The sequence below is a fragment of the Euleptes europaea genome, chromosome 6, assembly GCF_029931775.1.
Source record: "Euleptes europaea isolate rEulEur1 chromosome 6, rEulEur1.hap1, whole genome shotgun sequence".
NCBI classification, from domain to species: domain Eukaryota; kingdom Metazoa; phylum Chordata; class Lepidosauria; order Squamata; family Sphaerodactylidae; genus Euleptes; species Euleptes europaea.
Window position 1 is genome coordinate 104,750,804 of NC_079317.1, and position 9,610 is coordinate 104,760,413.

Consider the following 9,610-nt stretch of genomic DNA (forward strand, 5'->3'; position numbering starts at 1 on the left):
TCTACAACTGCAGCCTTCTCCTCCTCTGCAATTAATCGTATCATTACTCATAAAGCACGTGGAAGCAGAAAGAGAACTGCTGCAGGAAGAGAAATACCAAAGGGGGTTGGTGCTACAGTATTGGCCCTAAAAGTTACTGTGGGACTGAGCTGGACCACAGCCAGGGCTTTTTTTGTGACAGTGCTCATGTGCCGGTTCACCCCAAAGGAAATGGACCCTCAGGAAAAGCCTAGTGAAGGATCTGCAGAGGGAGGAAGGATTGGTGGAAATTAGCACAACCTTATATATGAATGCTGGCACTTCTTAAACCAGCCAAACAAAAAAACATTGGCCAGAACCATTTCTCTTATTTGCTATAGGACATGCTCTAGGTTAAGGTATTAGGAGAAAGTTCTTTATGGATTTACTTTTACAATATAAAGCCCCTTGAGCATAGCCACAACTGCAAAAAGCAATCTAATGTGCAGAAGTATAGACTATTGAAGTCTTGTAGATGGAGTCTGTTTATACAAGCAGTTGTTTACGAGAACACACACTCTACATTTCCACCCTACAAAGCCTTACTGCACATAGTCCCACCCTCTGTCCTCAAAACCACTTGCATCTCCTCACAGTAGTTCTGGATGCAGCTGCCAGTGCTTTGCCCCTCTTTCAGGTTAAGCCTGCCAGGATTGCCAGGGTCCAACAGGAGAGCGCATAATGCAGTGTTGCGGCTTGGGCTTTAAAGAGCCTAAGCAAGCAACAAAAGACTGATTCATATTTCGAAGGCAAGGGCAAAGGACCCCCTAAAGAGCTTACAGCATATGAGAGAGATCCACCAGGCCTAAAATAAATGCGGCTTTTACCCTAGCTGCCCTAGGAAGCCCCTAATGGGAAGAAGCATGTATGTAGGGAATGGGTTCACAGCTGAACTGCCTGGACTCCTCCACCAACCACTAGTTACAGTAGACTAATGAAAACTATCTCTAGGGGCCAACACTTTCTAGAAGGCTCTAAATTGGGACGCCTGCCACTGAAAGCTGCATGGCGGTTTGACCTCCATACAGATTACAGTAAAAGGATTTTAACTGGCAAGACTGGAAGGGCAGCATATCAACTAGGCCCTGATCCTGCTGTAGGCACCCTCCCCCCAGCACCTAGTATTGTGGGGGAGGACCGGTGGTCCAAATCTATAAATTAGGGTAGCTCACCTCCCCTTAGAGACTGACTGCTTTGAAGAGTGAACTACCAACTTTACTCAAACTTCTCACTTAGGTTGGATATTGTAGCTGTTCGCCTCTTAACAGTTCTCTGTCTGTATAGGAAAATCCAGATGAATGATTATGATAGCATTCTATTCTTTCACCCATGTTTTGAAAAAGAGCTGTTTCTTTTTTTAAAAAAATTAAAAAGCCTATCTTCCTCCCAGGTTGAAAATATACCACCCTAAGCTTACAAAAGTCAAATTCCCATAGTTAAGATGAAAAGTATTCTTCCATCTTACCACCTAACCCCCCTCATTTTATTTCCCTTAAACAGTACACACAGAAGGCAGCCATATAAGAATCTTTCATGTTTATTCAAAAAAGATGTAGTACCCCCATGGGGGAAGAAAGGGCACACATCAGGACAAAGTTGGCAAAAAAGTCAATCAAAAATACCCCCAAAAATAAAGACATCCCCATCTTAGAGGAGCAGAATTTTTGGTATTGAATTCATATTGAGAAGTTTTTTAAAAAATTACATGGCTGGGCCCTGGGGAGGTAGGCAGCCGCTGTACAGTGTAAGAGCTACGCAAGACAGCCTGGGCCCCACACCTACAGCTGAGGGGAGGGGACAGGCAGGACTAGTTACTTCTTGGCTTTGGCCGAGTTGCGTGGTGGAGTGACTGGGCGCCCACCAGGGTTCAGACCACTGAACTGGCCATATTTACCCTTGTTCTTATCAGCTGGTTTCAAGATCTGTAGGGTAGAGAAGAGGAAAAAGAATTAGATGAGGAAAGTTCTGGTTTACACCCTACCTGTGAAGTGTCCCCCTCCCCCACTCATGGCAAATTTTCAGCAAAGAAAGGCAGACAGGAATTTCATGTTATCAGTATTCTTTAAAATTCAACTTCATTCTAGTACCATACACTAACGCTTATGATTTCCACAATGCCTTTAGTTTAACTCTTCAATCCCCATTCCCAGTTATAACCACATATAAATGTCTCTCCTTCCATTTTCTTTCCCACTGTCAATTAGGTTAATCCCTTGGGGGAAAGGATCTGTCTACATTTTGTTTTACTTTCTGCAATTTTGAAGCACCCAGCACATTACTGACAGCAGGAAATAAAGATGATGACTTAAGTATATTGGAAAAAATTATGCTAGACTTGATCTAATTCCCACCCCCAACCAAACATGCCTTATGTATATTTAAGTTACAAATCACTGTTTTATTCATGGATTTTTGCCCAAGCTCTCGTTTGGATAGAGATCAGCTTGAACTGGGGATGCATAGCATTTCCCAGTGCAAATCAGTTTCGCAATCAAAAGTAGTTACACAGAACCTCAAAAGCCTCAGGTTTCCAAGCTGGATACTGTTATCAAGAGATTTTTTTTATGTACACAGTTGATACAGTGATTCAGCTCATCTAGCACTGTAGCCTTAAGCAGAATTATGCCATCTTCAATACATCAGTGGGCTCAGAAGGGGTGTCTCCCTGTTTAGGCTTCCATAACATCTGATTTTTTTATATATATTTTTTACAAAAATAAGCCAAACTGTCAAGTTTTAATTCTTAACGTTTTAAAGAATCACATTAAAAACCAAAACAGGTATTTTTGAAAAGGCGTGATGATATTCTAGGATTCCACACATCTAATATAGGCTACTGGATCACAGAGATCTCAACTTCCATCTGCAACAAAAAAAGCAAACCTGGCTCCTCTTTTTACTACTATGCAACCTCCCACACAAGATGTTGTAACCCTAACTGAGTAGAAAGGGCAATTAACATAGTGCCACATTCATCAGTCCTTACCTGGAAGGAGCACATCAGAGTCTCGTCAACACTCATCATTGCGCCTGCATTATCAAACTCACCACAGTAGTTTGGAGCAGAAAAGAGTGTCACCAACTGCCGTTTGGCAAAAAACTCATATCCATCTTCTACTACCTGGGGGGGGGGGATTTAGAAAGCAATTAACCCACAAGTACCCATAAATTCCCACACCAGACAGATGAAACCTCTTGTTTCACACTGTTCAGGCCCCTCACCATTTCTCTGCCAGAAATTGCAATCACCCTTCCACCCCAAATTGCCTCAGTTTCTATAAAGCTTCTATGGAGAACTAGGTTCTTTGATAAAAGGAACACCCACTTAAGCCTGTCCCTGAGCGGTCTGGTTTTGGGACTGCCCAGATGTGAATGCTGCTGCCCCTATCCCAACCCAAAGTGCTCCAACCTGGTGTGCTCGACAGATCAAATCCAAATCATGTTTGTGCAGGAATTTGGCGACAACCTCTGAACCAAAGGTAAACGAGACTCCACGGTCATTCTCGCCCCAGCCCTGCACATCTTTGTCAGGATCAGACCACAGCAAGTCACACAGCAGACCCTGGTCAGGGACATCTGTAGGCCTCATGATCCGCCGAATCTGCTCCATGGATTGGAGATCAGGAGAGAGTCCTAGAAGACAAGACAGCACTGTAAGACTGCTTTGGGGAAGCACAAGGGTAGCTGTCCCTAAATTAACTCTCTATGCACACCTGTCCTCTGAGCAGCCAATCCATAAATTCTGTCCCTTACACTGCAAATTTTCCAGCAACCTTCCCCCCGCCACACAAAAACACCCCAGAATTCCTGATTTCTCTCTTCCACCCGCCTCGCCTGTCAAAACTGAAAGGAAGAAAGGGCTCTCCTTGCAGCGGAAAGTCACACAGGACAAAACTGCAGGTACTACTGCTTGGGAACTGGGTGCCTTGCATGCACTGAGCTGTGTTCTTCCTCAATAGGCAGAATAACAGCTGGAGAAGGCTTTTGCCTAAAGTTCTACAAAACTTGGTTACAGAACTTTAGTCAAGAACTTTCTCCAGATGTGCCACCCACCGAGGAAGAGCATGAGCTTGAGAGTATATAAGGGCATTCAATTGCCCCACAAACAGTGGACAGGTCCTGCAGCTTGTGTTCTGTTCCTACATCACTTCTATGTCCTGTACTGTGCCCAGCAGTGCAGCTACGAAAGCAACTTTGCAGATCAGTCTTTGCTGACCCACCCTCGGGTGTGTGCTGTGGGCTTGCTCACCTCCATGGCAGCAGAAGATCTTCTCATCAACGATGGCAGCAATAGGGAGGCAATTGAAGCAGTCAGTGAAGGTTTTCCATAGTTTGATGTTATAGCGCCGCTTACCTGTAAAGAGCAAGACTAGAGGGAATCAGGAAGAAAGGAAATGGACTGAGTAGCCAATGAGTTCCTGACAGTGGGGAGGGTGGAAGAGAGAAGCATAGTCAGAACAGACTGCTGCAGAAGATCACAGGGCTTCTCCAACCCAATAACGCCATATTTTTCTACAGAAAAGCTTTATGTCCCTTTCCTACCCCACACATGCGTGAATGCCTTAAAACTAGGAGTTTTGTGCTCACATTCATCATAAAAGCCATAGATGCGATTGATGCTTGCGCACTCGTGGTTCCCACGCAACAGGAAGAAGTTCTCAGGATATTTAATCTTGTAGGCCAACAAGAGGCAGATTGTCTCCAGTGACTGCTTCCCCCGATCCACATAATCACCCAGGAAGAGGTAGTTGCTTTCTGGAGGGAAGCCCCCATATTCAAATAGTCGCAGCAGGTCATAGTACTGCCCATGTATATCACCTAGGAAACAAGGAGCATGGCCGACATGATCAAGAGCTAGTTAACACATCCCTCCCTTTTTTTAGTATGGAAACCAGTTGATCCCTCTCATCTTGGACGAGGAACCAGCTTACCACAAATCTTGAGTGGAGCTTCCAGCTCTAATAAGATGGGCTGGCTCAAGAAGATTTCCCGGGACTTTAGGCACAACCCCCTGATCTCATTTTCTGTCAGCTGCACATTTTTGCCAGGGCGTGAGCCTTGCACTGGGGGAAAACAAACAAACAAAACAGGGTGTCTCATATCCCCAACTCTACATCCTTCCAAATGCTAGCATCTATTTTCCCAAGCCACATCCCTCCCTCTTGGCACCAAGACCCCACACTGTCCACATTCTTCTACTTCCTCCTCCTCTACAGCCAGCAACTAAGCCACACCCTCAGAGGCTTCATTCTTGGCTTGGGAAGGGCAACAACAGTTGGTCAGGACTCCCCTGCCTCAAGAGCACAAAAATGCAGCTCCTTAGGGATAACACTGCAACCATCTCAAGAGGCCCATGCTGGGACGACTCACACAGGTAGCTGAACCACACCTGACAGTCATGCACTGCAACTTTTACTCCAGCATCTGCTGCCAGATGTCATAAGAAAAGCCCTGCTGGATCAGGCCAAGGTCCATCAAGTCCAGCAGTCTGTTCACACAGCGGCCAACCAGGTGCCTCTAGGAAGCCCACAAACAAGATGACTGCAGCAGCATTATCCTGCCTGTGTTCCAAAGCACCTAATACAATAGGCATGCTCCTCTGACCCTGGGGAGAATAGGTATGCATCATGACTAGTATCCATTTTGACTAGTAGCCATGGGTAGCCCTCTCTTCCAAGAACATGTCCCCTCTTAGAGCCTTCCAAGTTGGCAGCCATCACCACATCCTGGGCGTGGAGGAGGAACCAGCTTACCACAAGTCTATTCATGACTACTAGAAAAAAGGATATTAGTCATGATGCATACATGTGAGACCAGTGGTGTCCCTGCTCTCCCCTGGGAGTTTGTTCCTGGCTACATCCCTCTCTGCTTGGACATCTGTGTGATGTCTGCAGGCCAAGAAAAGCACACCCCACACTCGGATTCCCCACCCCCTGCACACACACACACCCATACAGGCTACTTAGAAAACCTCAACCTGTTCCAGAGCGCCAGGATTAAGAGGCACCAGAACAGACAGGATCAAGAAGTCCAAAATCAGGTTACCTTTAGCCATGCTTCCAGAAACAAATGCAAGCAGAGCAATGCCAGAACAAAGACTGTAGAAATGGCATAAAGCAGAGGTGTCAAACTCATTTGTTATGACATAAACATCATTTGGTCAGGCCAGGCCATGTGTACCATAAAATTTAATGCCAGGTACCAAAAATATAAACTTTATAGAAGACACAAGCAAAGCCAATTAATGATTTTATTGTTACTTGAAATACAAACATGCTTGAAACAATAACACTCTTACAATATTTTATTTTATTTAACAGTGACACCTCGGGACTGGGAGAGGTGGCTGCCTCGGCTGGTGAGCCCACAGCAGGCTTGCCAGCCCAGATTGGGAGCAGAGGGGTGGCTGCCTTGCAGACCTGGCCCCTGGGCCTTATGTTTGACACCCATGGCATAAAGCTTTGGAACCAAGATGCCATCAGCAAGCCCCTCTCTGCCAACTAGAATCAGTCAGCACAGATGGTTTATCTACACAACTGTTTCAAGCCACACAGCCAGCATTCCTCAAATCCTGCAGAAGGAAGCCTTTTAGTGACGACCTTGGGAATAACCACCTCTGAACCATTCCAATATACCTGGCAAAGGCCTTGGGCAATGCACAGGCCTCTACAGAGCTGACATCAATTAATGCAGTTTCATTCAACTCTTCATAGGATCAGGCTGTTAACCTCTTTCAGTCTCAGTTTCCCACCTGTGCAATGGAAGTAAAAAAAGACCTACCTCAAAAGCCAGTGTTCAAAATAAACAGTTAACTACAACTCTCAACTACTGAGATGAGGCGGGGGGGGGGGGGGAGTGAGCTGCTCTCCACCAAGACACCTCTGCCCAGTTGGTTGACCAGGGATAGCCTAGTGTTCCTGTTGGATCCAGCATACTACCTAGGCTGGTTAGAAAACCTGTATCTTTAGCGCCTGCTCTCACCGGAACCTACTTCCAAGTAGACATCCTTAGGCTTGTGTTGCATAGTTTGCAAAGAGCATTTTGCAAATGGGTTTCATTAGCCAATGCTAACATTGCATGCACCCTGTTCTCTGCCTGTGTGTGGGTGCCAAGACGGAGGAAAGCAGCCACTCCATCTGTGAATAAAACAAGAAGCATCCTATGGAATCGTTAAAGCTGGAAATATTGGATCTGGCGTAACACTTAGATGTAAACATTCAGAATTTGTGACAATAAATGACTAACATAATGTGTGTGTGTGTTAAGTGCCGTCAAGTCGCTTCCGACTCATGGCGACCCTATGAATGAAAGTCCTCCAAAATGTCCTATCCTTGACAGCCTTGCTCAGATCTTGCAAATTGGAGGCCGTGGCTTCCTTTATTGAGTCCATCCACCTCTTGTTGGGTCTTCCTCTTTTCCTGCTGCCCTCAGCTTTTCCTATCATGACCGACTTTTCCAGTGACTCTTGTCGTCTCATGACGTGACCAAAATACGACAGCCTCAGTTTAGTCATTTTAGCTTCTAGGGTCAGTTCAGGCTTGATTTGATCTAGAACCCACTGATTTGTTTTTTTGGCAGTCCACGGAATCCGTAACCCTCTCCTCCAACACCGGATTTCAAAGGAATCTATACTGCTGTATATAGCATATTGTAAGTAAAAGGTAAAGGTCCCCTGTGCAAGCACCAGGTCATTCCTGACCCATGGGCTGATGTCACATCCCGACGTTTCCAAGGCAGACTTTGTTTGCGGGGTGGTTTGCCAGTGCCTTCCCCAGTCATCTTCCCTTTACCCCCAGCAAGCTGGGTACTCATTTCACCGACCTCGGAAGGATGGAAGGCTGAGTCAACCTTGAGCCGGCTACCTGAAACCAACTTCTGTCGGGATTGTAAGTAGGATCCTATTATGTAATTTCTGTACCACTTAATGTGTTGTGTTAATACCGAATGCTATGCTTCTGTTTCTCTCAGGTGGTTCCAGACTTGTAAAATTCTAATGCATTAACTATTGCATGTCCCATTTTGTTGATTGTACCGAATCTATTTTCTTCCTATCCGCTTTCTTCACTGCCCAGCTTTCACACCCATACATCGTAACAGGGAATACGACGGCATGAATTAATCTAGCCTTGGTGGCCAGAGTCCCATCCTGACACTTCCGAATCTTTTCTAGCTCTAACGTAATACTGGAAGGAAAAAAACGGTAAGGAAAGGGAAAGTGTTACTTTCAGCACTGTCGGACCCCTGGATCGCACATTCGATTTGTAAATGTGTAACAAAACATTACAAATACAATTTGCAAATGTGTAACAAAACGTTACAAATACAATTTGCAAATGTGTAACAAAACATTACAAATTTGCAAATGTGTAACAAAACATTACAAATACAATTTGCAAATGTGTAATAAAACATTACAAGTACAATTTGCAAATGTGTAACAAAACATTACAAATACAATTGGCAAATGTGTAACAAAACATGACAAGTACAATTTGCAAATGTGTAATAAAACATTACAAGTACAATTTGCAAATGTGTAACAAAACATGACAAATACAATTTGCAAATGTGTAACAAAACATGACAAATACAATTTGCAAATGTGTAACAAAACATGACAAATACAATTTGCAAATGTGTAACAAAACATGACAAATACAATTTGCAAATGTGTAACAAAACATTACAAGTACAATTTGCAAATGTGTAAATAAAACAAAGCAGGAAGAAAGCGGCCCTTTCCACCCGCGGAGAAAGCAGAAAGGACTTGCCCTTCGCAAGGCCGCGCTGGGAGAGGAAGGGGGCCCCTGGCCCTTGCAGCGAGCCGGAGGCCCCCGGGGCGGCCGCCAGGAACCCGGGGAGCCGGTTCGGCGACTTCGGCAGCCGCGCCCCGCCCCCGCCCCCGCCTGACCCCAAGGCGACCCCAGCACCAAGACGGGACTTCCGGGGTGGGGGTAACACCCCCGAAGGGCCATGAGGGGAGATTGACGGCCAGGGGAAGCGGGGGCCGGCCGCTCCCCGGCGCCTCGACGGAGGCCGCCTCGGGCCCTTCGCGTGGGAAAGCGCGCGCGGCAGTGCCGCGCGCGCTTTCCCACGCGAAGGGCCCGAGGCGGCCTCCGTCGAGCGGCGTTCGGAGAGGGGGGCTCCAGCGCGCGTCCCGCCCATCCCCGGAACGCGCCCGGAACGCCGGCCAAGGCGCCTCAGGCGGGGCCCCGCGCGCCAACCCCCCGCCCCGCGGCCTCGCGCTCCTGCCCGGGGAGCCGCCCAAGCCCCGCGCGCTCTTGCAGGGGAAGGAGGCCGCCGCCGCTCACCTTCCAGCAGGCGCCCGATGATGGAGTCCAGGTTGAGCTTCTCGCCGTCCGACATGGCGGCGGCAGCGGTGGGAAGAGGAAGCCCCGCCCGCCCGGCAAACCCCGCCCCCTTCGGCGGCGGCGGCGGCACCCCCCGCGTCAGGCCGGGCCCGGCTTCTCTGCTCGCCCAGCAGGCTCCGCCGAAGCGAGGAAGCAGGAAAGCGAGCCGGCGCCAGCGCCCCCTGCAGGACGGGAGGGACCCAGCAGGGCCCGGAAGCGGCGGCTCCTTCTGCGGCTGCGCC

General features: G+C 47.4%; 1 protein-coding gene across 1 annotated transcript; it reads right to left on the minus strand.

The window, feature by feature from the left end:
• Positions 1-1,539: 1,539 nt before the first annotated feature.
• PPP1CA (protein phosphatase 1 catalytic subunit alpha) lies at positions 1,540-9,400 on the minus strand. Its single transcript, XM_056851296.1, has 7 exons — positions 9,330-9,400; positions 4,950-5,081; positions 4,606-4,836; positions 4,268-4,372; positions 3,428-3,651; positions 3,005-3,139; positions 1,540-1,940 (listed from the first exon to the last, which is right to left on the minus strand). The coding sequence occupies exons 1-7, from the start codon at positions 9,382-9,384 to the stop codon at positions 1,830-1,832; spliced, it is 993 nt and encodes a 330-aa protein (XP_056707274.1). The 5' UTR covers positions 9,385-9,400; the 3' UTR covers positions 1,540-1,829.
• Positions 9,401-9,610: the final 210 nt, after the last annotated feature.

Coding starts and splice junctions, on each gene's coding strand:
- PPP1CA (XM_056851296.1), bottom strand. CDS start 9,384: ATGTCGGACGGCGAGAAGCTCAACCTGGACTCCATCATCGGGCGCCTG. Junction 5,082..9,329: donor CATCGGGCGCCTGCTGGAAG/GTGAGCGGCGGC, acceptor GTTTTCCCCCAG/TGCAAGGCTCACGCCCTGGC. Junction 3,652..4,267: donor GATCTTCTGCTGCCATGGAG/GTGAGCAAGCCC, acceptor CTTGTCTTCTAG/GACTCTCTCCTGATCTCCAA.